General features: G+C 39.3%; 1 protein-coding gene across 3 annotated transcripts in view; it reads right to left on the bottom strand.

Annotated features, from left to right (window-relative positions):
• Window positions 1–5,855: 5,855 nt before the first annotated feature.
• WDR26 (WD repeat domain 26) overlaps window positions 5,856–27,579 on the bottom strand; it is a 45,589-nt gene continuing 23,865 nt past the window's right edge. For all 3 annotated transcript variants that reach the window (XM_084623516.1, XM_084623517.1, XM_084623515.1), the window contains 7 exons: window positions 23,328–23,468; window positions 19,908–20,027; window positions 16,810–16,955; window positions 16,392–16,470; window positions 15,627–15,756; window positions 12,372–12,557; window positions 5,856–10,803 (listed from right to left, as the gene is read on the bottom strand). In XM_084623516.1, the coding sequence (XP_084479642.1) occupies window positions 10,778–10,803; window positions 12,372–12,557; window positions 15,627–15,756; window positions 16,392–16,470; window positions 16,810–16,955; window positions 19,908–20,027; window positions 23,328–23,468 (828 nt within the window). In that variant the 3' untranslated portion in view covers window positions 5,856–10,777. The remainder of the gene's footprint in view (window positions 10,804–12,371; window positions 12,558–15,626; window positions 15,757–16,391; window positions 16,471–16,809; window positions 16,956–19,907; window positions 20,028–23,327; window positions 23,469–27,579) is intronic.

Below are 27,579 nucleotides of genomic sequence, written 5' to 3'. Positions count from 1 at the left end.
GATAGCCTTGGCCTTAGATTTGAGGACATTAAATGTGCCATGTTTGGACACCAGTTGTTCCAAAATCAAAACCAATTATGTTTAGCAGACAAAATAGTTTGCATTGTTACCATGTTTACTTAAGTGCCAACAGTATACTCAGCTCTGCACAAGATCCAAAATAGAGATGGTACCAGCCTTAAAGAGCTTAAATAATAGATCCTGCATAGAGAGGATGTGCTAGGAAGCCCAGAAAATGGGGGAGAGTAAGGTTTTGTTTTTTAATGAGTCCTCATGTTAATCCTAGAAGGAATAGGTAGTAGGGCAACAGTAAGAATACTATCTCTCTACTGCTGCCTAGCTTACCATATGTGCAAAGGCAAACTGGACCTGTGCTGCAGCTCCATGTACTTTGTACACTCACTTGGAGATGCTACAATTGAATGTTCCTGAAGAATGCTTCCATAATCTACAGTAGCAGTGAAGAAGCTAAGTAGGATGCCCATCATGCTCTATGTATTGTCAGATCCAGTCTGCAATGCCATCTGCTATCATGCAAATATGCACCTAACTAAGGAAAGGGTGGGTTGTCAATAGCTATAGAAAAATAGGATGCAGAAAGCTTAATGCTGCTACCAACTCCTGAATTAGTACAAATAGTTCTAACCTCTCCCAGCACTTGTGCCTTGTGAGTACCTGCCTGAAAAGCCATGGCTTCTAACTGGCAGACAAAAGGCCAGCTAACACACTCCCCTGTAACTGTGCACCACCTTCCCCACTGTTAATCAGTACAGTCATTTGATGGATGTCTTATTCTGTTGGAAATGTATTCTTGGTATTAGTATGCCATTAGTTCCTAGTTGAACTACCTTTTGTAGTTCTCCTTACACAAGGTTCATTACTGCTCACTAACTTTAGAAGTCTCATAGAGGAGCAGCACCGGTGACCTCTGCTCTTTCACATTAAAGATCCAGTAGTAGTGTCGTTTAAGGCAGGAAGACTAAAATAGTTGCTCAGTGGAATAGAGGTTGGAAAAAAAGCATCTCTCTGTAAAATGGCATAGTAAAAGCAGCCTCCTGTCCAGTGTAGCTTTTTGTTAGGAGGCAGGGTCAAATTTTCTATTTGTCTTATAGCTAGAAAGGATTATGAGCATAGATGATACAGTAGGGTTCTGTGCTGTTTAAGTGTATTATGACACAGCCTTGCTCCTAGGAATGTGCTGGAGATGGAAGGCTCCCTCCATGGCTAGACCAGTAAGTATACATACTAACATTCATACTTCAATCTAGGTAACTAAATCAGGAGCCAAACAGTAGTTCGGGAGCAGAAACAATACAAATGGCATCTTTTAAGGTATGCTCTTCCCTGCCCCCAAGAGCTATGCTGAAAAGAACAAGTGTTTTGAAATTTTCTGCAGCTCAACTGAAAACCTGTCTTAAAAGATTGGATAAGTAGAGGAAGATGAGTATACAAAGCAAAGTGAACATGGTAGTGTTAATACTAATATCTAATGCTTTTTGTCCATAGGTCTCAAAAGTGCTTTACTAAAAGTGGTATAAGTACTATCCCCATTTTACAGATGGGAAAGGGGAGGTGCAGAGAGGATAAAAGTGAGAGTTGATTACAACTTGGGTTTCTGACTCCATGCTCTTAACTACAGCCTCCCTCTGTCTCGTGGATACACAGATTTTTTGGGGGGGCTAAAGTGCTCACTCAGGCTTGCATTCAGGATAGAAGTAACTTTATCACCTCTTCTCTCGGAAATCCTCTTGGTGCATTCCACTAACTTCAGGGAACCAAGTAGTATCTATTCATACAAGTTTGCATTGCACCTTTTGGTGTTTGGGATGTCACAAAGTAACACATGTTGAGAACTTCAGTACCCAGGCAGTAACAAGTGTAGCATTTGAAATTCATAGCCTATTTCTGTGCTGAATGGATGCTCCCTACTGTATTATCCTATACTTCTTACCATATTTCCCTGAAACAATGTGGGAAGACTTCAGCAATGCACCTCTTCTCCAGTCCCTTTAACTGCTACCATATCTAAGGTGTTTTCTCAATATGAAGGTCAACAGTCTAAAGACATTCTGTTAGAGCTCTTAAAATAACTGCAATATGGTGGATGGTCCAAAGGGTGGTAGAAAATGCTGACAGCTCACCTATAGCAACACTCTGACCACTGACACACAGGAGATTTGCTTGAAATTGCCAGTAGAGACAAGGCCTGTGTGAGTGGTAAATAAACCATTGTACTTGAGGGCTACAGGGGGAAAATGTGTGGTGCTTACAAAGGAAAGGTTGCTGTAGCTGGACATGTGGCTCAATGTATATGTATGTACACCAGTTAAATGCCCATTGTGAAGTCATTTAACATAATTCCAGGCAGGAGGCAAGGAACAACCAAGGTGAGTACCAAGGGTGAGATCCCTAACCACCTTGCCATCTGAAAAAAGTGCTACTAGAAGACTAAAGCTGCCTCCTTTTAAAAATAAACCTTTCCAAATCTCATTATTATGTACATATCACCACTTACGGAAAACTGTATCTTGAAAAGGAAGCCTAATGTCCCCCTGGCAAGGTTATCAGACATAAGCTCGTGTGGCTTGAGCTAATGCACTACAAGTCATAGCACAGAGACTGTGGCTTGGGCTTTCAAGCTGTGGGCTGAAAGTACCCACAGCAGATTGTATTCAGGACTGTAGTAACTTTAATATGGCATCCTTGTGGCACATTCTGCTACTGTCAGGGAAACAAGTACTCTCCATTACTGGGGGTTTGAGAGTCTGAGCTGCAACATCCGTGCTATTTTTAGTGCACTAGGTTGATATCTGTTAGCATGAGTCTGTAACAAGGGGTGAAGATCTGGGGGTGGGGTGGTGGTAGAGTAGAAACATACCCTCAATGATTTCAGTAGGGTGCTGATTCAGTCCTAAAAAAAGCCCTCTTGAAAAGACAACTACTAAGGAATGGTTTTCCAGATAGCTGCTGCATTTCTCCCTCTTGTCACAGACTCACTGCTCAGGGCAGTGACTGTTGCTTCAGACTGATTTGAATATATGGGGCAAGTAAATGGTGAAGAGCAGACATGAACACTTCATCTTTACAGATTGCTTAAAATTTAGGGGTTTTGTACTTGCTCTTTGGCAATACAGATTTCAGACCTTGCTGTAAAACTAATGGTTGGTTTAATGCCATGACATTCAGTAGGCTTAGGGTGACTAAGAGGGGAGAGGGCAGAAAGAAAGGGAAGTCTTGCCTTCTGTCACATGATAGCTAAGTTATTAAATGGCATTTCATAATAGAAATGACACTAGCCTCAATGTATAATTACACTGCAGAAGCTAAGAACATTTCAGCTAGTGCTACCACCTTGAAAGAAGAGAAATAATGAGAACCTATATTAATACATACATAGACTATATGAATGGTTTCTATTGACTTTTAGGGTGGTGATGGTCAGAATTCACTTTGTGAAGAGTGGGCAGGGTAGACCCAGTGCAGCCTAAGCTTGGATGCTGGTGCTGTTAAACTAAGAAGATTCCCTTCCTGATGTCTGTAGAGATATATCTTTGTTGGTAACATCTACTGTGGAATGGAAAAACCACTCAAAAGCCATCTGTTCTTCTACCCTCCCTGCCCCACACAAGTATCTTAATATGACTGACTCCAATCTCTCCCCTGATAAGCAGCTGTATGGCCAAACAAGCACTTTAAGGAACTATACTTGAGTGACTAATTACAGTATCAAACTACTCAGATATGAACATAACTTTACTTTCAAAAACAAACAGGCTAGAGCTAATAATCTGTCTCTATATTACATACATTGGCTCAACGGTTGAAATGGGCACATGCTGGGCTAACACTAACCAAGGTGCAGGCTTTCACTACAGCAGCAGTTTCTCAACCTTTCAGAATCTGAATAATATGGATTGTGTTGTAGGCCCTCCCCAACATAGCATAGGTCACTTCCCCTCTTAGTCATGAGCTTATCACGTACCTGTGGTAGCTGTAAGAAGTGTTAACAATACATTAGCTGGACATGAGTGCCAACATCCTACAGAACCATTGCACAGTCTGAGGACTTAGAGGAAAATATATAGTTATCAGAAGACACTGAGCACAAATAGCCTGAGAGGAATGCATAGTAGAGTCTTCATACTTCCAGCTAGCAATTAAAGTTAGTCTGGATTTCATTCTACCTTACTACAGAAGTCAGTAGAATGATTCAGATTTTAGTGTTTAGAATCTGACTATCACTAGAATTTACAGGGGGGAGAAAGATGTATTCTAGATGATCAATAGGAGGGAGCGTACTCCTTTGTGAACAAAAGTGTTTTAGCATCACTTTACAAGAGAGGGCCTTAGTCCTTTACAGAAAGCCCTTAAAAGCTTGCTAATAGTATGTCAGCCTTGGGCTTTAACTTTTTCATGTCTTTTCAACACTGGTACAGTTTTATACTAATTGTTTATATTATAGTAGGACCTAGGAGCTATTGCACCAGAGACTGTGCCAACACTTTAAAAAATGGTCCCAGCATCCTAAAAAGTTTACAATTTAAGTATATAACAAGAGGCAACACGTAGAGACAGCCAGGAGGAGCACAAGGAAACATTGTGACAGTCAGACTGATAGCCAGTGAATTCAGGGCAGCAGCTGCCTCTGTTGTCAAGATTGTTGTAGGGGTTATGGCCAAGAAGAGATTTAAGAACGAACTGAAAGGTCAAAGACGTGGCTTTGCAGAGGATTACAAAGCCTCTCCTCTAAATTTGTAAGGAGCCCCGTAGCAGAAAGCAAGGAAGGTGCTTATTTGAAAATTTAACGTTTAGATGGTGGAGACTGGCATCAACATCACGATATCAGGTAAGAGAACAGAGAGCAGGGGAAGTGAACGCATGTAGTTCATGCAATAAAAGGGGAAGCTAGGAGGAGGAATCTCCTTTAGGTCAACACTGTAGTTTCAATGCTAGCCTCAAGCAGGATCTGACTTAAGGTGGTTGGGAAATACCTACCCCAAAAAAAGTAGTTTAAATACCGCTGCACAGCATTACCTGGGAGGTCCAATGTAGCAGCACCCTACCGTACTAAGTGCTGTATAAAAAAATAAGACAATCCCTACCCTATAGCATTTACTATCTAGATTATTGCCCTCTCATATGAATGGGAAGGATTAGTCAGTCAGTGCTTGTACTGTGTTTTGAAAGTGCACACATTAATAGGATGTAGATAAGCACAGACTAAGATGCTAAAAAGTAAAGTGCTGTAAGTGTCAAGTATTACAAAACAGCTAGTGTAGGTTAAACCTGAACAAGCAAAGCCTAGGAGTCTACACATAGATATTTTGAGCCAAGTTAGAAAGGGTCAGCTTCATTTAAGTTAGATTCAAATACATATTTGGGAAAATATTCACTAAAATGCTAAAATATTGAAAGTTCTATTTTAATTGTCAAATCTGAGGTGTAATGGACAGCCAATTGACAGCCATGTAACTGAAGGTTAGGAGTGTTAAGAACTATTCAGTCCAGTTATTCATTCTGTTTATTGAACTGAAGAAAGGGAATACAAACATTTCTGTTAAGTGCTGTGCACCGACATGGAAAAAGTGTTTTTTTAAAAAACCCTAATAAAAACAAATCAGAAGTTATGTAGTTCCAATTGAACAATTTTCTTTTTAAAGATGTTTAAAATACTACACATTTATAAAATAAAAAAGTTAACAAAGGGTGTTCTGTAAATAATTAGTAAAACAAGTGAAAAATAAATATGAGACCCAACATTCTTATATTTTAATGTAATATAGCAAAGAAATTTAAACTACTAAATATAATCCAAGAGGACAGTAACAAAAAATCCAGAAAGTTTAAGAACGCAATCCTTTGAAACATTTAATATCAGTCCATAGCAAATAGTCATTACATACCAAAAGCTCTAAGTGTTAACTAGTTCCACCACAACTCCATATAAATCTTGACAATTTAGAAATCTTGAGATCAACAGTAAAGTTCTTTTCTTGATCTCTACAGCTTGGTTTGTAAGTACATACATGCTTTGATGATCCATTTTGTCCCATACATTTTCAAGGAGCCAATAACTTTTTTCCATCTGTGCCTAAAAATGTTAAGATTCAAATCTAGCACATTTCCCTAACAAGGAAAAATGTTTAAGTGAAAGATGGGGCACACTGAATTTCAAATTTATAAAAATATACCGATATTAACTGATGCCTGTAGTCAGAGGACATTTCACATACACACAACATGACAAAGTATGCAGTAAAACATGACCAGTACCTAGAACACTTGGTTCCATGTCTATGTAATACACACACACACTCACACTCTCTCTCTCTCATATATACCAAATAGGAAAACGTTCACACTTAGCTGTTTTACTGAACCCAGGTAATCTGGTTTAGCAGACAGGAAATGGGTTTATAGTTTGTGTTTCAGCAACAAGAGGCAGCTACTGCAGCAATTCAACACTGCACAATTCAATGAAGTCCACCCTGTTTTAAAAAGAAAAAAGTGTACAAGAGTTAATGAAGTTTTGCTAATTGTCTTTAAAATTAGCAGTTCTTCCTAAATCAAGTATGGTAGCTGAAAATGGACACGAACCAATGTGTATTTTTTTAAAGCCATATATAGGATTGGTGCTCCTCGTTCTAGGAGTTTCAAATAAATTAAATTGAGACAACTTATTGTTTTAGGGATATGGATTTGAAAAAGTCTACTGAAAGTCTGTCTGTCTTCTCTCCTTCTGGTTGTCCCTCATATCAGCCAACAAATTTGGCTGTAAACTAGACCTGTATGTTGATTTCCCCCACCTTTATGTATATAATATACTCAACATAGACTGATTTTGTGTCAGTTCTACTTTCCAGGAAGCAATATCCTAATAAAGAAACCTTCAAACTTTTGTTTGAATTGGGAGCATTATTTATTGGTGCAGCGAGATGCCACTAGACACAAATACTGCCAATAGTGAATTGATTGCATTAGACGTTAATTGCTTGAAACCAGGATGACAAGTTATTGGCAAGAGTTGAATAGTTTTCCAGCTTGCATCTTTGCACTAGTTTTAAAATTATTAGGGTTACTTCTTTTACATTTGAAGAACCTGTACTAAAAGAATGAGGGAATTGGACATAAAAGTTTTTCAGAACAGAGATTTGTAACAGCAGCTTATTTCCCCCTTTGCGTTCCATCATCTCTCTCAAAAAACTACTTACCTGAACAGCACAGGCACATTCAGATAAATGGTTAAGCATAATTCAGGAAAGATTTACATTGCTGATAATGAGTAGCTATTGTGAATATTTTAATCAACAGCTACAAAAAAAAAATGCAAAAAACCAAGCTTACAGTATGTTCCCCCAGAAGTATAGCATCAGTTACTAGACATAACTGATTGTTGGGGAGAAATAGGACTCTTATTTGCTCCAACCCTTAGATCCCAGCCTAGGAACATTTTTAAGCACATGGAAATGAACACATTGCAGATGAGTCTACTGCATTTGCTTTTTCCATAGCCAAAGTCTTATTTTTGGTCTATGGGCAAAAAGTATTGGTACTTTTCAAACCACACATTATGACTATGTGGTAGCATGTTAAGAATAGTTTAGGCTGCTCTTTTTAGTCTAGAGTCTAGAACAGTAGCCAGTCATCATTCACAGCCTATAGGCCTACAGGTAATCTTGCTGTCAGACTAAGTACCATAAAGCCACAGTCTCACCTTTCTATCAGTATCTGCATATCACGTGTAAGACGCAGGCACAATGTATATAGCAAACTTGGTAAGACAGACTTCTAGAAATGAACCACACCATCTAGCTGGTACAGAAGCCTTCCCATCTATATTGCATAGTTGAGTTACATAACTAAATTTAAATGGCAATCTCAAAATGTGCTTCTCACTAACCCCATTCCAAAGTGTTCACCATGTATACATTAGGAGTAGACTCTAAAGTCCAGAAGCTTGCCCGGGGGGGGGGGGGGGGGGTGGAGGAGGAAGAGAAGAAATAAGTATTTTGGCAAGAGAATTAAAGTTTAATATTCTTTGTCACAATTCTCAATGAAAAAGAAGGTACTGACTCAAGTGTGCTGTACTGTAGCTTACACTAGATAGGGAGTCCCTGCTAATAGTTTTAACTATAGGCGCTATGCTGAAAATCCTGTGAAGTGACTAAGCACAAATCAATCTTCTGGATTTATATTAGGGGCTTGATCCCACATTCCTTACACACACACAAAATTCCCAGTGAAGTCAGTGTTAGTTTTTGGGTGAACAAAGAACGACAGAATGGGCTCCACGTCATCTAAAAGTATAAAGGGTTAAAAAAAACACCCTTCAGTGACTGCATTACATGCTCTTGGTGGAGAAGAGATTTTTATTTAGGTTTAAAGGAGACAGTAATGCTCTAAAAATGCTTAAAATGCCAAATTAATAGAATATATGTGAAGCCTGGAAAGTATAAATAGCAGCACAGTTGCTGTTATCAATTGTACGCTACTTTGAAGATGTAAAGCACTGTAAAAAATTCAGATATTTGACTTGTATTTAAACCAAAATGGTTAGCTTGCCAAGACTGAGCTCAGTGTTCTTTGCTTCTCCTGAAACCTGTACGAGTATCACTGACACCACAGAACCAAGACGATCATCTTAATGCTGTGACATGCCATCAACGGTGGCAGGAGAAACAGAATGTTGATCTCCAGAATTAGCAGGTCAAGAGAAGAGAACTAATTTTCCATTTTTTGGTTTAAAGTTTGTTTGTAATCCAAGTCTACACAGATATTGAATTCCAATATTAAACACTATTTTATATTTGTTTAAAAAGCATTTCAGCTGAATTTTAAAGTCATTTTAGGAAGCTGAAGACAAATGAACGAGATTGAAGGTACTGAAATTCAGTTCTTATTTCAGATGGGAAAATATCAAAATATAGGATGAGGTCAAATTAAGGATTGGTCTCAGCAAAAAGTGTGTATAATTTAAGTGTTTAAGATTACAAGCGAGAGTCAAAGAACCTAATGGCCATAGTCTGTTAGAATCTCTCTTGTATTATATGCCTTGGGAGCATCCATTTGGGTCCTGGCCCCACCCTTTAAAAAAAAAAAAAAAGGGTCTTATGACTGTGTTATTTCCTCCATTCCCATTACCCAACCACAAGTCTGTTTTTTCTTCCCATGGACAGTTATCCCTTCAACCAACCAAGGAGGACACTAGAGTACTTACTTAGTCCCAGTAGGAGACTCAGCCACCCTTTTGTTCACATCTTTCATGATGGCCTGCCTTCTTCCCTGCTCCCTCTTTACTTCATGGCAGCCCTGATACTACCTTCACCATCCAGTTGAGAAGAGGGAATTTAACACCATTCCATAATCAATTGCCGAGTAGTGCAGAAGCACACTAGAGATACCAGGCCACCTGTTTATTTTGAGAAGCATACAGTACTCAAACTGTCTTTTTAATAAGAAATTAAGGAACCATTCCTAAAAATGTCAGGCTATTCACAGCACCAGCACAGAACAAGGTCCAGCAGACACATTTAAACCTGTAAACTTCAAAATACCTCAAAAAACAAAAATCTATGCATCTTTGTTAGTCAAATACTAAGGAAAATGCTGCAGTTGTATTTAAGTTAGGGGAAAAATTATACAAATTGTCAATATGGATTGTAATTTGGATGATAAAGGTACTTTTAAAATTACAAAGCAAAACAACATTATCCTTGTTTCAGGTCCTTCCTAAGCTTTTATCAGAATTGTTGCACAAGTTAAGACAAAAACTTGTTGCATGTATTTATGTAATCTAAAAACTGACCTTTGTCCTGTTTATTAAACTACTAGTCTCATGGTGCATTTTGATAGCTCTCACTTCTAAATAATTCTGTTTCTTCATTAAGATGGGAAATGAGGTTTCTTTTAAAAGAATACTTTACGTAGCCTGTGTAAAACTCCTTCCAGCCACTGCTTTTGACCATGTCTTGCATGATACTCTAAAAGAGCATCAGTTATACTGCATTTCATGACACTGTTTTTTAAGCTGGTTTAAATTCCAAATGTATACAAATGAAGTCACTTTAATCCTATAAATAATTTATTTTTTTTTAAAAAAATTGTGCTGTTAACCCCTTTACAGGGCAACGAGCTATGTGAAAAGTACAAAACTTTTTGTCAAGTGTGATATTGAGAGTGCTTTTGACATAGTTCACTGGTTTATCGTCTGGATTGATATATACTGCGCAATGGGCAAGGCTAGAGTCCATGAACCAAGCTGCAAAGATCTCAAGCTAAATAAGGCGGAGAGAGATTTAGAGAAACAAGAGAAGGAAATACTTTCCTATCCAATGTATACTCTTCAGACTAAAGCACTCTTTCTATCAAGCCTTCTAAACTGTTAAATAAAGTTTTCCAAACAAGCATTTAAACTTCATTACACAGAAGAGCAACAAGAACGGTAGCCCGCCAGACAAAAAGGCAGGAGGGAAAAAATATATATACTGAGTTCAATGGTTAGCCTGAATGTAGCACAGTTCTTCACAACCGATGGGGGGGGGGGGGGGGGAAATTCGACACGGCGTCCAACATCGTTCTGACGACGTGCTTCATCTCAACTGGTTACTATGAAGCAAGGTGGTAAATGTTTGGCCCCGATCGGGCTTCAGAAATGGTTCTTTTTTCATGACGAGCATGTCTGTCCAGCTATCAATCATGTTGTTTGCACCAAATCCCAAGCCATTTAAAATACGACTAATTTTAAGTTAAAGAGAAGTCGTCTGCTCCAAATTCGCCATCAACTATCCATGCTACTGCATTCCTCTGAGCAAAGACAAGATGAAAGGTAAAAAAGATTAAACTTGGATAAGAAATTTTTTCAAGGTGTAACAACCTCCACTACAAGATATATAATTATAACTTACTTATATACATGCAACATACACACAAATTTAACACGCTTCAGAGTAATCATGTGCTATGGATTTTATCCTCCTCACTGAAGGGGAGCTACTCTTTTGCATTCTATTAATGTATGTAACCAATAATCTTTTCGCTTTAACAAAAAGTAGCACGCTCCGACTTCCAAATATCCTCTCCTCTCTTTCAGGAGATTAATACACAGTATTTGGAGAGGTTTTTTTTGTTACTCAACACACACTACTTAAAACAAAAAACAAAAAAAAATTAGTGACACTAAAAATAAGCAATGGAGTGGACACTGATTTAGAACGGACATGATTTTTTTCCTACTGGAATCTCTTACTTACTCTGACAATTTTTAGATATAGATCTATACTGGGAAAGGGTCACTACGGAGACAGCCCTGTTGGGCTTCAAAAGTTCCCAGAGAACATTAAGTGAAAACAATTACAAAAACTGTTTGCTTATTTTCAGATTCCTGAAGTATCAGGACACTAATCCAACTATTCCACCTAGGTTATACAAGAGCACTATATAAAATAAATCCACATCGTTTTTACTTAAAGTTTACCCCCCTGCCCCACTTTTCCTGTTACTCATGTTATACAGGCATTTGCTTTCCTGTGGGAGGCAGATCTTAAATTTTAGATTAGCATACAGGTGGTAGAAATGTGAAGGGAAAGGAATGAGGAGAACGTGAGCTGGAAAGCATTTTGGGTTTGTTGGGACTGGTAATAGAATACAAAGTACAGGGCTGATTTAGTTTAAGTCATTACCACCAGACAGCTGTTCAGTGGCAAGTATTCATACAAGAGCTACCATCAGCAGCCACCTTGTTAGCAATCTCAGTAGAAGGGCTAGGGACTGAATAGACATGGAAACTGAAATACCCTCATTGTAATACAGGGAATTTCCTCAATAGAACTGAGACAACAGTGGGTGGGAAAACTTGCAATTCTACTGCCCGTGCTGTACCAGTTCTCTGGGGAAGTGACTAGTCACCAGGGCTATCTAGTATCTTTCAGGGGCATTAAATTCACTTAAGGCTAAATAACCTCATTCTGTTTCCAGAGTGAGGTTAGTATTTGTTATTTAATATTTGCATAACAGTTTGTTATTCTACATGCAGTGAACACAGGCAATGTTAAGCCATCTTGAGGTATCTAGGGACATTATAATCCACTCTAGCTCCATGTTGGGGGTTTAAATGGTTCCTGGATGCCTCTGATAGCATCACTTTCCAGCTGTATATGTTTGGGGGAATATGTAGACAGATTATTTTGTGGTCTGATGATTGAGGCCTTTTTCAGGAAACTCAATTTTGTTTGAGGGTTGTTTACTATATTATTTATATTCTTACTGTATGTTTTAATTATTGTCAAGAAATCCAAAGCAACTGGATGGATTATTTCAATTACAGAAGCTTTCTATTACAGTTTCTTTTTAAATATACATGGAAGTTGCTTTACCTTCAATATCCTGGTTGTCTATGAAAGGTGCTGGTCCCCATATTCTAACAGTGCCATCATCGGAGGCGCTGGCCATCATGGATGGAATCTGCGGGTTCCAGCTCACACAGTTAACTGTACGCGTGTGCCCTGTCAGCTCCGCAATTGGCAGTTCACTACGTTTGTGCCAAATATACACTTTGTGATCTAAAAGAAACATCGATTTGAAGCAGAAGCATGAGAAATATTGAATTAAAATGTTCTAAGCACATAAATCTCCTAATTTTTTCATATTAAAATTGCACTCTTCCAGAGACCTAAAACATAGTATTGCAAAAAAAATTAAGTGTTGCAAATTCTAAAATTGAACCCTGCTAATGTGCAACACCACAACAAGATTTTGGTTTCACTAAAGTCTAAATCAAGGTCTAAAGAGAGGATCTAATCAAGAGTGTGGGCACAACGCAGACATGTCTTATTAAGACTTACAACGCTAGTGAGCTCATTATCTGAGGGAAAGCATTTAAGATGGCACTGAATCTTATAATGGTCAGCCAACGCATGGCCAGAAACACAAAATCAACCTCCTTCTAAGTTAAGGCTATGCTGTTGCAAGTGGATTCAAGCAAAATACTGGTGATCAATGAACAATGTCTTGATAGATATAAAAAATTATATAAAAATTTATAGAGATTTTATATAATTTTTTATATTATATACACACAGATTTATATGTATCTATATATGTTTTATATATAGATATATATAAACACAATATTTAGAGGACAATCCATGTGTATTACATGGACCTTGTGTTAAGATGCAATATTTATGAGTAATAAATAAGGCTGCATTTAGCATAGTTAAAGTACAAGTCTTGGTACTGAGGCCTCCAAAAATTCTAACCAACTTGGTAAATGACCTAATGGGGTCATACACCTTTAAAATTCTGCTGTGCCTCGGTTTCCCTATGTGTAAAGTAGAAACAATTACTGACCAACCTCACAAGGTAAGGATTAATTAAATGTTTGTATGGCATTTTGAAGTTGTAGAGACCTACATACTACATAGATTTCAAATAGGATTCTAAAGAACCTACTTTTGTGAACAGTAGCAACTCCTATTTTAAAAAAATAGTAACTGGTCAAATAATCCATTGCAAATCTCTCAAATAAAAAAAACCCCCACACTGCTTTATAATGAACTGCATTTTATTTAAGACCAACTAGTTAAAATGAGATATTGTCTCCTAATGTAGATTAACAGCTTCTGACAAACCTGTAGATTGACTTGTTACTAAAGGCTGCATCAGGTTCTCTCAAATGGAGCTACGTAAACTGAGCTACAACAAACTATCTACTCACATGTACGTACACTACTAGACTACCTTTTCAGAATTAAAGCTTTAAGGAACAGACTAAGACAACACTTTACACAATCCAATGTGATTCTGAAGGTTAAAAACAAAAACAAAAACACACCTTACCCTGGGCCCTTACAAAACAGGCTCAACTCTCTGACCTACCTGGTAGAATAGGATCTGGGAATCATTTGGTAGAGAAATTGCTTTCTGCTTAATCAGCTCATTATGGTATTTGCATGAAATACACACCTTGTGTTTACATTTTTCTATCCCCTGATTTCAGAGGATAGAGATAAGTATCCATTCTGTTATCAAATAAAACAAAACCAGTGCTCTGTCTATTCTGGGCCATAAGCCCAGCATCTGCTGTGTGGAGAATCAAAGTGTAAACACAAGCCAGTATTTTGGTGCTTGACAGTGGATGTGTGTGTAAAAGGAAAAAGGACACACCAGGTAGATTAAGGCAGAAGTCAATTTTACTTTCAAAAGAGACTTCTTATTTTCTTCCTATAAGTGCAGGTGGTAGCAAAAAGCCTACCTAGCTGACAACATACCTTTACATTTAAGAGGTTATGGCATTCTAATCTGTTACTTTTTTTGTACAGAGAGACTTTCACAGCAGCCACATTTGCAACAATTCAGTGCAAAGAGGCAACAGCCTCTAGCAGTCCGAATCTAAATAAGGTGCCATCAGCTTCAACTACAGCTGGGTAGTTTTTAGACACTGAAAATAAAAAAAAATAAAAAAAGCTGTTCTTAAGATGACCTGGAAAAATTCATTACCACATTAATGTCACACACATAGTAGGTCATAAGTGAAGTGTCAATTAAAAAAAAAAAAAAAGACTGGTGTACTGTAGCGTGTACACTCCCCCACACAAAGCATCAGTATGGCTAGGCACACAAGCCCTGAACTTTCAGGCACACAACTACTAAACCCCACACTAGACTAGCTCAAAGATGAGGAGGATGACACTGCATTAGAGGTGCTATCTTTCAGCTGGTATCTTCCACTAGGTAATGACAGAGGAGAAACTTGGTTTAAAATGTAAAGATCTTTCTGCAGTTTCCACTAAAATAAAATATGTAAGAAAGTGTGTCATAGTCAACACCTCTTTCTGAAGAGGCTCCACTTTGAGCTATTAAGTACAAACAGTGGCTACTCAGTTTACCTTTGTGCACTACAAATACTGGGCCTGAGCAGGGGTCAGCCCCCTCAAGTCCCATTGATCTCAAATGGGAGTTGAAGGAGCTAAGCCCCTCACAAGCCTGAACTAGTTCACTCGAAAGCAGTTTGGGACAGGTTCGGTAAACTAAATTCTATACTCACCATAGACTATTTTTAAGTACAAAAAACACAAATCTTAGTCACAAAAGAACAACCTTTGCTAGAGTTGCCATGTCATCAACTGCTGGATTTGAGACTTTGTTTTTCCTCCCATTATAATTAATTCCACTTGAGTTGAGATGACTGCTCTCCTGGAATTAAAATTATCTGACCACACCTGCCTTTGAAAAACTACCAATCAAATGAACTTAAGTTACTCACTACAGAACTATTTTGGCCAAAAGCACAACTGCTAATGTCATGCCTCTCAAAAAACCCAACATACCCGCACATAGTTAAAGCTTACTCAGTGCTATAAACCCATTATAGGAGAGAGACGGAAGAGGCAGAGCATACAGGCTATCCTTTCTGCTAGAGCAGGACTGTTCCTTACTGTATCTAACTTCAGCAGCACTGAGACACACTTTCGTTCACTCCTGTGGACAATAACTTTCTTTTACAGATGATCGTTGCCGGTAACAGCATTAACATTAATTAAAAATTCATTGCATCATCCCCTTTTATACCCAGTGTGTGCTTGAAATGTACATCAACTGACATCTGAAGTCTTTAAAGCCGATGTTACCTTCACTGCCACTAGCGATGAAGTCTTCGTTATGGCCTCCAAAACACGAGTGAATTGTGTAAAACCCTTGTGTAACACCTTGATACTTTCTCACTAAAACTCTGTCTTGCAAGTCCCATAAGTGAACTCCCTGTGGGGGGCAAAGAGCATGCCGAAGGTTATTTTTATTGTAAGACAATATCCAGCACCTACCTTTGAAGTATTCCACTTTTATCATTTGTTCATTTTTGGCATGTCAACAAGCTTAGGCAATAAAACAAACTATAATGTGAAACCGAATGGATCTCATGCACTAGAACAATGGCTTAAATGCTTGTCCTGTCTCTTTTTCTAGCACCCAATTCTCTAGTTTGGGGTTTCCAAAATACTTAAATTCGGAAGTCCATAAAGAAAAGTTATGTGGAACACCAATATTCCACGGATGATAACTCTAGAATATTGCTGCAACGTTGGGAAGCCAAACATAGTAAAATGAAGTGTTTAAATCTAGCAGCAGATATTTTGTAATTTACAGTCAAAATATTTCCCTTCATACTATGTTTTGTTAAGCCTTAAAAAAAAAAGATCTTCCCTTTTGGAGAATCCTACATTTGTTTATTTGTATATATGTACATACTGTGAACTTCATATGTTGTGTATGGAATACTGCTTTGTCTATTGTTTAATATCATTACAGATCCAAAATTCCCTCAGATTTTCTAAAAAAAATAAAATTAGCAGTGGAAAGAAAAAGTCTTATTTGTATTTTTAAATCTATCAACTTACCTGAGTTGCTACATTTAACAAAGCTAATCTGCCATTTTTTGAAATAGTAAATGACATAATAGGATGATCTTCTTGTACTCTGAAATCACAGGACAGACACCATAATGTTAGGAGCACTACTATTTGGACATTTAAAAAAAAAAAAAAAGTAACACCAAGAAAGCACAAAAGTTTTCAGTTGCAATACTTCCATTCATATTTATAATTAAGTGGGCCATTAGTATTATATTTGAAAGGGGATTACAACCAGAACTGAGTTTAAGTCATCTAGTTCTATTTCAGTATTTGCTGGGTCCACAGAGAAAGTGTACAATGTAGAGAGATGTTCTGATACATTACACAGACTAACAGTTTTCTCAACAGGGGAATCGGACTAGATTTATGAGAGTTAAGAATTTGTAAGAAAAAAGGTAGTTACATGTTCCTGTCTGTAAGGTCCTCAAAGTTATAACCCCGAATTCGCTGGTGCGTGTCCGATGCCAGAACAGTCTTCCCGTCGCTCAAACACCAGAGGCATTGCACTCTCACCCCTTCCCAGGAGTCAAGGAGATTACCATCTAGATCCTGTTTAGGAAGGAAATATAACCAAGGTGTTCTTTTAAGTTAGATTTCTAAGCCCTGGTGTACACTATGAGTTTAGGTCGAATTTAGCAGTGTTAGATCAATTTAACCCTGCACCCATCCACACGATGAAGCCATTTTTGTCGACTTAAAGGGCTCTTAAAATCAATTTCTGTACTCCTCCCCGAGGAGGGGATTAGCACTGAAATTGACATCGCCGGCTTGAATCTGGGGTAGTGTGGACACAATTCGACAGTACTGGCCTCCGGGAGCTATCCCAGAGTGCTCCATTGTGACTGCTCTGGACAGCGCTTTCAACTCAGATGCACTAGCCAGGTACACAGGAAAAGCACTGGGAACTTTTGAATTTCATTTCCTGTTTGGCCAGCATGGCGAGCTCATCAGCACAGAGGACCATGCAGTCCCAGAACTGCAAAGAACTCCAGCATGGACTGAATGAGAGGTACTGGATCTGCTCGCTGTATGGATGAATCCTTGCTATCAGAACTCCGTTCCAAAAGACGAAATGCCAAAATATTTGAAAAAAAGTCTCCAAGGGCATGATGCACAGAGCTATAACAGGGACCTGCAGCAGTGCCGTGTGAAAATTAAGGAGCTCAGACAAGCCTACCAAAAAACCAAAGAGGCAGACGGCCACTCCGGGTCAGAGCCCCAGACATGCCGCTTCTGTGATGAGCTGCATGCAATTCTAGGGGGTGCCCCTATCACTACCCCACCCATCTGTGGACACCTGCAAGGGGGGAGTCTCACGCAACTGGGATGAGGATTTTGGGGACAAGGAGGAGGAGGATAGTGCACAACAGGCAAGCAGAGAAACTGTTCTCCCTGTCAGCCAGGAACTGTTTATCACCCTGGAGCCAATACACTCCCAACCGGGCTCCCGGACCATGAAGCCAGAGAAGGCACCTCTGGTGAGTGTACCTTGGTAAATATAATGCATGGTTTAAAAGCAAGTGTGTTTAAATGATTAATTTGCCCTGAAGACTTGGGATGCATTCGCAGCCAATACAGCTACTAGAAAAGTCCGTTAATGTGTCTGGGGATGGAGTGCAAATCCTCCAGGGACATTATTAAGGGGACATTCAGAGGTGGCCGTTCCTGCTGGGCTGTTTGCCTTTGGCTGAAATCATCCCCACTTTTAGCCATGCCGGGGGCAGGGGGAGCATTGTTCACACTGAGCTGTTTGCGTTTGGCCAGCAAGGATCTTCCCTGATACTAGTCACGTAGTGGGAGGAGGAGTGAAGCCATCATCCCAGAGAATTCGGGGGAGGGGGATGTTAGTTGGGTTTGTGTTACCTGTTAACCTGAAAACCGCAGCCCCTCCTTTTAAATGGCCAACCCAACGGGTGCTTGGTATGGGAAAGGAGGGTGCTGCTGTTTGAAACCATTCCCACAAGGTATGAAGATTGAAGAAGCCGAAAGACTGTGGCTTACCATGGCTGCCTGCAAGCCGAATTCTGTTGCCTGGCCCTGCGTGTGTGATCTCTCACAGCAAAACGGCAGGCCCTCAATACAAGAGGCAAAATGCGACCTTGTACCGAAGGCACATGTGCTATGTAATGTTAACAGCTTGGTTCAAGGTGAAAGTCTACCCATTACTACTCTCCCTTTTTTTCCTCCCGCAGCTGCAAATGTTTCAACGCTCCCCCCTATCAACTGTGGGATAGCTATCCCACAGTGCACCGCTCCATAAGTCTATGCTAGCCACGGTAGTGAGAACGCACTCCGATGACTTAATGCGCTTAGTGTGGACATACACAATTGACTGTATAGAGTTGATTTTTAGAAATCAACTTCTATAATATCGACCTAATTTCGCAGTGTAGACATACCCTTAGGAATTTTGATGAGAGGTTTTAGTAGGAGTAACTAAAAGAATGATGCACGAGAGAAGAGTTCTCTTGTCCCGTATCGGATAAAGTGTTGGTGATCATGAGAATTAGTATACTGTTTGGAATCGCCTTCCATCTCCACCCTCAAACCAACACAGAGACAGGAGAATCCCCTGTCCCATTTCCTTTGAGGTTTGACATGGTCGAAATCTAAACTCCTGGCTCAAGTCAGCCAGTTATTCGAAGACCTCAACTCTTTCAACGCCATTGCTATACCCCCAGACAGCAAGAAATCGGACCCCCAAATGGATGGAACTCCATAGCATATCCATAGGACTGATTCCTCCCTCCCTTTTTAAATGTAAATAGTTAAAAAATGATAGCTTCGCACGCTAGAAATTTAAATAGTCAATATGAATTCTATAGAAAGCTAGCTTCCTTGGCCTAAAGTGTTCACTAGTCAATGATTCCTGTGAACCAAAGTCAGCAAATGCTAAAGAAGTTGTTCAAATCAACTAAACTGACCCAGCATATTGATGTTTGTTTCAGTAATACTCCTGCTTTGGTACCAAAGAATGAAAAAGTCTGTCAGGGCGTTAGTATACATGCTACTTTACCTCCAAACGTAGGAGGGCCAAAAGATTCCACGGGTAACTAAATTTATAACAAGTTAAATTATTTTTCATTACATGTTCTCTAGTGACTACCTCAACAGATAGAGAAAACAGACCCATTAACCATGTTACACCTGTTTTTACTAGAGTGGTCAAGCGATTAAAAAAATTAATCGTGATTAATCACAGTTTTAAGTGCACTATTAAACAATAATAGAATACCATTTATTTAAATATTTTAAAATATTTTCCATATATTAAATATAGGCTCAGGGCTTCAGCCCCCACTCCACAAGAGGCTACCTCCCCGCCCAGAGATATGCAATTAAAAAAAAAAAAGTTAAGTACTAATTTTGTTTTCAGGTAATCGCAGGCATTAACTGCAATTAATTGACAGCCCTAGTTTTTACTCCTAAGTACAATCTGCTGTTTTCAGCTGCAATGAAGCAAGTGTTCGGAGAGGACATGAACACACAGGTAGAACTTACACACTGATAGAACTGTCCACGTTGCCCTCCTGTTACAAAGCGTTTCCCATCTGGATTCCAAGCCACGCTGGTTAAACTGTCTTCATGAGATTGACTCATCTTTGTCCTCAGCTCCCCAGTCTGGAGAGGAAACAAAGAAAATCAACCACTACAAAGTCCAGTTTTGCCCACCCCTACAGACATATAATTAACAGATGTGCATGAAAACTTAACCTAGTGTTTCTAATTATGGACATTTCACTGCATTAATTGAATAAAAAGGTTAAAAAAGTTTTTAAAAAAGGTTGCACACTATGAAAGTCTTCTAGGGAGCAACAAGGAGGTGGAGCTGGGGTCATTCTAATTTTCTTTCAGCATGGGAAACTGTCAGCCATGTTCTGACTCCAGCTGCTGCAATGAGCTCCGCCTCATTTTGCTTCCACTTCAGATCTGAAGCCAGGACAGGCAGTGAGTGTATTTAATGGATTTTGAGGGAAGAAGAAAGTGAAAGATCAATGAAGGAAGGGAAAAGATAAATGACAGGCACAGAAAGAGTGAAGAAAAGAGGAAACCAAAAGAATGCAGAGACAGTCCATTATTTTTTACTAGAAAGCAGAGTACCAAAAATCTTAAGAATGTAAGAATGGTGATAGTGGGTCAAACCAGTGGTTTATCTAGCCCAGTATCCGGTCTTCCAACAGCAACCAGGGCCAGAGGCTTCAGAGGGAATGAACAGAACAGGGCAATTAAGTGATCCATCTCATTGTCCACTCCCAGCTTCTGGCAGTCAGATGGTTAAGGAACTCCCAGAACAAGGGGGTTGGATCCCTGACCACTTTGGCTAATAGCCATTGATGGACCCATCCTGCATTAACTTATCTCATTTTTTTAGCTCAGTTACGCTTTTGGCCGGGGGGGGAGACGGGAGACCAGAACTGCACACAGTATTCAAGGTGTAGGTGTACCATGAATTTATATATTGGCATGTGTATGTGTGTATATATATTATTTACTGTGTTCTTATTTATTGCTTTCCTAATGGTTCCGAACATTCTATTAGGTTGACTGCCACTGCACATTGAGCGGATGTTTTCAGAGAACTGTCCTCAGTGACTTAAAGATCTTTTTCTTGAGTGGTAACAGCTAATTTCGACCCTATCATTTTATAGGTATAGTTGCGATTATTTTTTCCAACATGCATTACTTTGCACTTAACACTGAATTTCATCTGCCACTTTGTTGCCCAGCCACCCAGTTTAGCAAGATCCCTTTGTAACTCTTCTCAAATAGTCCAAAGCTGCTTAAATTTTGTATCATCTGAAAATTTTGCAACCTCACTGTTCACCCCCTTTTCCAGATAATTTATGAACATGTTGAACAGGACAGGTCCCAGGACAGATCCATGGGGGATGCTCCTTATTTACCTCTCTCCATTGTGAAAACTGATCCTTTATTCCTATCTCAGCTAGCTACTGATCCATGAGAGGACCTTCTCTCTTTTCCCATGACTGCTTACTTTGCTTAACAGTCTTTGGTGCAGGATCTTGTCAAAGGCTTTCTGAAAGTACTCTATATCCACTAGATCACCCTTGTCCCCATGTTTGTTGACCACCTCAAAGAATTTTTAAAGATTTGAGAGGTATGATTTCTCTTTACAAAAGCCGTGTTTACTCCTGCCCAACACATCATGTTTATTGCCGTTTCTGATAATTCTGTTCTTTACCATAATTTAAGAGCACCCTACCTGGTACTGAAGTTAGGCTTACTGGCCTGCAGTTGCCAGGATCACCTCTTAAAAACCGGCGTTACCTTAGCTATCCTCCAGTCATTTGGTACAGAGGCTGATTTAAGGTACAAGTTACATATCAATTAATAGTTCTGCAATTTCACATATGAGTTCCTTAAAAACTCTTGGCTGAATACCATCTGCCCCTGCTGACTCTTAATTTATCAATTTGTTCCAAAATCTCCTCTATTGACTCCTTAATCTGTGACAGTTCCTCAGATTTGTCACCTAAAAATAAATGGGTAGGGGGTGGGATTCTCTCTCACATCTTCTGCAGTGAAAACCAATGCAAAGAGTTCATTTAGCTTCTCTGCAATGGGTTGTCTTCCTTACAGTAGCTTACAGTTAACCATTCTCTGGATATTGCATCTTAAACTCTCCATGCTAGGATGAACTTTTGTCCATGGATTGTAAAGTAGGAGTGTCACACTCATCTGAAAGGGCCAAATGCCATGTTTCACTGTGGTCTGAGATATAAATCTACTGGGATATAAATTCTGAACTTCATACTCCCCTCAATCCTCATTGATCTCCCACTGGTATCACTGGGAGGTTTGACCAGAGTGAAATTTTAGGAAGTGACTCTGCTGCCCTTTAGGCCACTACTTCTGCCTTTTGTTTCTCTCTCTTTTCTCCCCTATGTACTTCCTTCCCTGAAACAACTCCCTGTTCTCTCAAGGGCTACACACCCATCCCCTAAAATGATCAGCAATGGAATATGTAACCTTGATACTGAAAGGTCTTTTAAGAGTCAACATTCCAACAGAGATTAATAAGGAACAGAGTTTACCTCTCAGTCATGGTTTCAGGCTGTCTGCAAACATAATTATTGGTTTACACTGTTAACTTTATTTCAAATGTGATCTCTGCAGCCACAGGTGCTAGAAACCTTTTTATTTTAAATGACACCTTAGATTCTTCACAATCTGAACTTGTCCTTTAGGCCAGACACAGTCTGTATGGGCCACACGCTTCTTCTAAAGCCAAAAGTAAATTACTCTCTCAACTGTCTCACACACTGAACAAAGAGACAGGACCAAATGCTCTTGGATCACACCTACAAGCATTTCAGCACTATGTGAATGGGTCAGACTCTACCACACTGGCCACTTGGATCACAAAATTAAAGAAACCACAAAACTTGGATTCCTGGCTACTTCCTCACCTCAGAGATAAGCCCTGTAAATGTCACTTGAACATTAGAAACATTACAACTCATCTTTGTAAAAACCATGGCACTAAAGGAATTCACTCCTTATAAATCCTCTTGAAGTGTATCATCCAGACTTCAGAAACACCACACAGTAACTTCTCTCTAGTGTGGATGATCACTTGGAATGGAAACATTACAGTCACCCCTTGGTATTCCAGAATTGAAAGGACAGAAGATCCATGGAGAGTAGACTCACTGACAAATTAGTTTCAGTTCTGTTAACATTTAGTATAGACATTTTATATTCTACCTAGATTTGGGAAAGATCTGGGTCTATTAGCAACATTTTTAATAAAATGAAAAACTGCAAATGTTTCCATGTTCACCTATATAGAAACAAGCTTACTGAAGTGATTTCATCCTTACTGAACAGTTCCAGTGCATAACAAAGCCAACTGCTAGAGTTAAACATGAAATTTTGTATTAATATTGGATTGCTTACTTGTACATTCCAGAGCCAAAGCTCAGAGCAGTCATCTGGGCCACAGGCAACAAGGTAGTTGTCATCTGGACTCCAAGCAATGTAAGAAACACCATATGCATGGCCTTCTAATGTTTTAAGCAATTTTAGCTGGTGTGTATCCTAAGTAAAACAAATACATATATATTAAAAAGACTAGTCAATATTTGACATTAGAATTTGGCTGAGGTTGTCTTGACAGCAGCTCAAATTGTTTAGTCCTGAGTTTCGACAGGATTTCTACCCAATTCAGGCCTGTATGATTTGGCCATTATCTTTTAAAAGCAAAACATTCTCTTTCGAGAATAAATCTCTATTTGTAAGTGAGCAGTTATTACCCTATAGAGTAGATCCATATACACACAAAAAAGCCTTTCCAAGATCCCTAGCATACAAAGAGAAGTACTAGTAAGTATTCTGAGAATGTTATATTCTTCCTTTATTTTGTTGACAGAGTTCTGTGCAAAATACTACAATATGGCCCATACCTTAGATTATGCACAATACCTAGCAATTATGCAATATTTAATTTTCAAAGCACTGTAGGAACTTTATGCAGTGGAACCAGTCTTTACACCCTTGTGAAGTAGGCAAGTATTGTTAACCAAGTTTTACAAGATGCTTAAATAAGACAGAAGTTAGGTGAGGTGCCTTGGATCAGGCAGTGAACATGACAGAATTAGGATTAGAATTTCAGAGTTCCTGGATCCTAGTGCCATAGTCAGCTACGACACTTCCAACTGCTAGTTTGAAAATAAAATATTCAATTGACCATAATAAGAATATTTTCCTCCAGTTCTTTGTAGTTTTAGGAATGTAAGAGCCTCCCTTATTAAAGTGATATGTTTCAGGACTGACAGCCAATTATGAAGAAGTGCCTTTGTTTTAATTCTATTTAGTCATTAATACTGACGGTTTAGTTAATACAGCAGGCATTCCTTTTGCCTACTGAATCACTTTAAAATGGTAGTAGAGTGTAAAATGCAAGATAGTGCTGAGCAATAAAAATGGTAGGACAGCTCATTAGAGTGAAGTCTTAAGATATTTATCCACTATTTGACATATTAAGGTGTTTATGGTATTCAACACCTTGTCAGTTGCTGGCTTGATCCAAACCCTGAAATGTTCCAGCTGAGTACTGGCCCATGACACTGTAGTCACACTAGTGTCAAGTCTCATGAGTCTGTCCCAAGTCTCATTAAAGATGCAGCATATAGTGATCACAGCTTATAACTGGTCAATCAGGGGAGTATTTATTAGGTATTTTTACTCTCCATTATTTGAAAACATTTTCTATTTGCCCACTATCCTTTGTGGCGTTTGTCTTTTCCCACACTGAAAAGTCTCTTCATAGATTTGGAAAACAAAAACAAAACAAACACCCAACTCCACTAAATCACCCCAGCACGTAAAGAGTGCAGAGTTAACCTTCTGAACCAATGCAGTACTGAGTCTGCACACAGATCCAGTTCCTTTGTCACTGTTCATTGCTGCTAGCCAAAGCTGAGGAAATGGGATTAGTTTAGTCATTTTCACTGCTCCAGATCAGAACCTTATGGGCAGAAGAGACCATTCTTGCCATTTTCACATTTTCCCAAGCACTCAGAATGAAAGCAAGGACTATTCTTGCCATTTTCCCTGCTGCCCATAAGGGTCCAAACTGCAGCAGTGAAACTGACTAGACTCATTAATTACCAACCCCTTGGGAAAACAAGGACAAGCACAAAGACAGGCACTGGAGGTATTTATGGAACCTGAAAACAGGCTAGAAAAGGAGATAGATTAGGATTATTTATTTGTGCTTACCTGAAAATTTCCTCTCTTAAATAGCAAGGTCCATAGATCCTTAATGCAGAAGGCCCAATGCTTACTGCCTGAAGCAGACAGACCTCAGACACTGGCAGCAGCCTAAACTCCTTCCTCTGAAGTTGCTCTCCAGTTTAGGTTAAGATTTTTAGATTTAATTTAAAACATATGCCTACTTCAGGAAACGAGTTTACAGTTTTTTAAATTTAAGTACATGAACACCTTCATATACCCCTTCGTTTGCCTCAGATGGGCTGGGTGTACAGACCTTGCTACTGCACACACACACCCCCGTTCAGACAGAGGAGTTTTCCTATTCTTTGGTGAAGCAAGGTCCACAAATCCTATAACAGAATTTTGAGCAGTGTAAGAGCTTTAAGAAAGGGAACAAAGATACTGAAATAAACAGATTCTCTCTTACAAAAAACTTGTCTGCAGTGAAACGTGCAGCATTCCCTCCTAAGACTGTACCCACTGAAGTTTAAGAACTATTTCGCAGAATTTAGTCAATGCATTGGTTAACAGCCATATGGTCACCTGAATGGCTTTTTGCCTAAGGGCATTAAAATAAGGTTATATTTTATATAACCACAAAAATGCCTGGTCAACAAGGCTGTTCTAGAAATTGCTGGATGTCCAGGTGCACTGAGGTGTTTTTGTTGTTCGGCCAGTTTCTTAACCAAAGGATGCAAAATAATGCAGAAACTTTATCATTCCCAAAGCTATGCCTTCTTGGAGGATTTCTACTACTTGTGGAATCGTAGTATCAGTCTCTGTTCCAGTCTCTTTGCCAAATTGGAAGGAATTTGAAGCGGACATTCAGGAAAAGATATCCTCAGAGTAACCATGATTGTCAGAACAACTGACAACCAAAAAAACTCTCCCCAATTAATTCCTTTTAAATGCCAGGCAACCCATGGTGAAGCACTGCTACAATACAGTCCTTCTGCAGTGTAGAAAGAGGACAGGTCTCTTCTATCGTGCTGTTATTGTAAAATAAGTCCCCTTACGCAGTAATAATGGGGCCTCTCATTTTTCACTTCCAGATGGACCTGACTACAGTGAGAACAGTAGGAATGGTTAGAGCTACACGCGGGTTTTCAGCTGGACAGTGTCTCCATGGCAGCAACCTTCAAGTATCTTCTCCTGGACAAGAATGACTTTGCTGTGCCTCCTGGACGTGAAGAAGCTCATGGTTGGTAGTCCAAAAAGTTGTCACACACTAAAGGCAGGGTTGAAGGTCCCATTCCTGAAGTCAGGTCTCAGCTTCCTTTTGTCTATGAAAAATCCTAATATAGAAGGGACTGGCAAAGTAGTCTATTGCCCCATAAGAACAAGATATTTGCTTCTCTCTGATGGGCTGAAAATGAATTGCCAAGAATCAGGTCCCAGCTGCATTAGAAACCACATCTCCATCTACAAACTGCCAAGAGATCTGCACTCCTCTGCGACAATGTAGATAACAAAGTAGCCGAGTACCACTATCTAACGTTAAAGCTGAGGGGATCCAGCTCAAACGGAACAAGCTTTCACTTAAGGTTAGACTAATAATGGATAAAGTCTAACCAACTTCATTTTACTCTTCAAGACCTCTTTTGAGGTTTTCCTGCTATAACCAGATGGACTTCAACAACTGCACCAATATCAAAACAAACACCCTGCCACACACTTTGCAATGTCTCAGAAGACTTACACCTAGGATCGCAGGGGTGAGTCACATGTGTCTAGGCACTTTTCCTTTTAGCCATCAGGGCCTTGAATCTTACCTTCAACTCCTCTGGCTTTTTTCTGTGATGGCGAGGAGAGGAAATGGAGTACAGCTTGTTGCATCCATTTTTTGCACATCCTCTTGTTAAGGGGATAGGCAATATCTCTCCTTTTGCTTGGGGCTCTTTGGACTCCTTGGGATATATACAGGAACTCTGGAATGCATTCTGAGACCTAGTGAGTTCTCCAACAATCCCTCCCTCTGTTTTAATTTTAGCCTTATTCAAGGCAGCTCTTTTTCACTTGGGATCTTGGAGAGAATTCCACTCCCCCCTGACAGAGAGAGGCAGTACCCCCAGTGAAGGAAGCGGAGGGGTGCTTGGGTGGCACAGGTAGGAAGGTTCCATGAGAACCAAGGTTCCACTGGTCAGAGAGCCTGAGAGGTACTTCCAGGGTTTAGATTGTCCTGTCCTTACCTTCAGGAGATGGAGAACAACCCGGGTATTCCTTATGTCCATGGTAGAAGACTCTTCAATTTATTATAGCTAAGTTAGGTTTTTCTATTATTTACTTATTATCAATATCTTTTACATCAACTTAAGTCAACTACTCAGAGTGACAGATACTACCAAACACGAAGATGCAGCTATGGTTCAGGATTTTGAAGACTGCCCATGTTTTTGAACCATATTTGAATGAGTTATCAAATCCTCATTTATGT

This window comes from Lepidochelys olivacea, assembly GCF_965140295.1.
Source record: "Lepidochelys olivacea isolate rLepOli2 genome assembly, chromosome: 3".
NCBI lineage: Eukaryota > Metazoa > Chordata > Testudines > Cheloniidae > Lepidochelys > Lepidochelys olivacea.
Note: the sequence above shows the minus strand (reverse complement) of the source record. Positions and strands in the feature narration are given on the sequence as shown.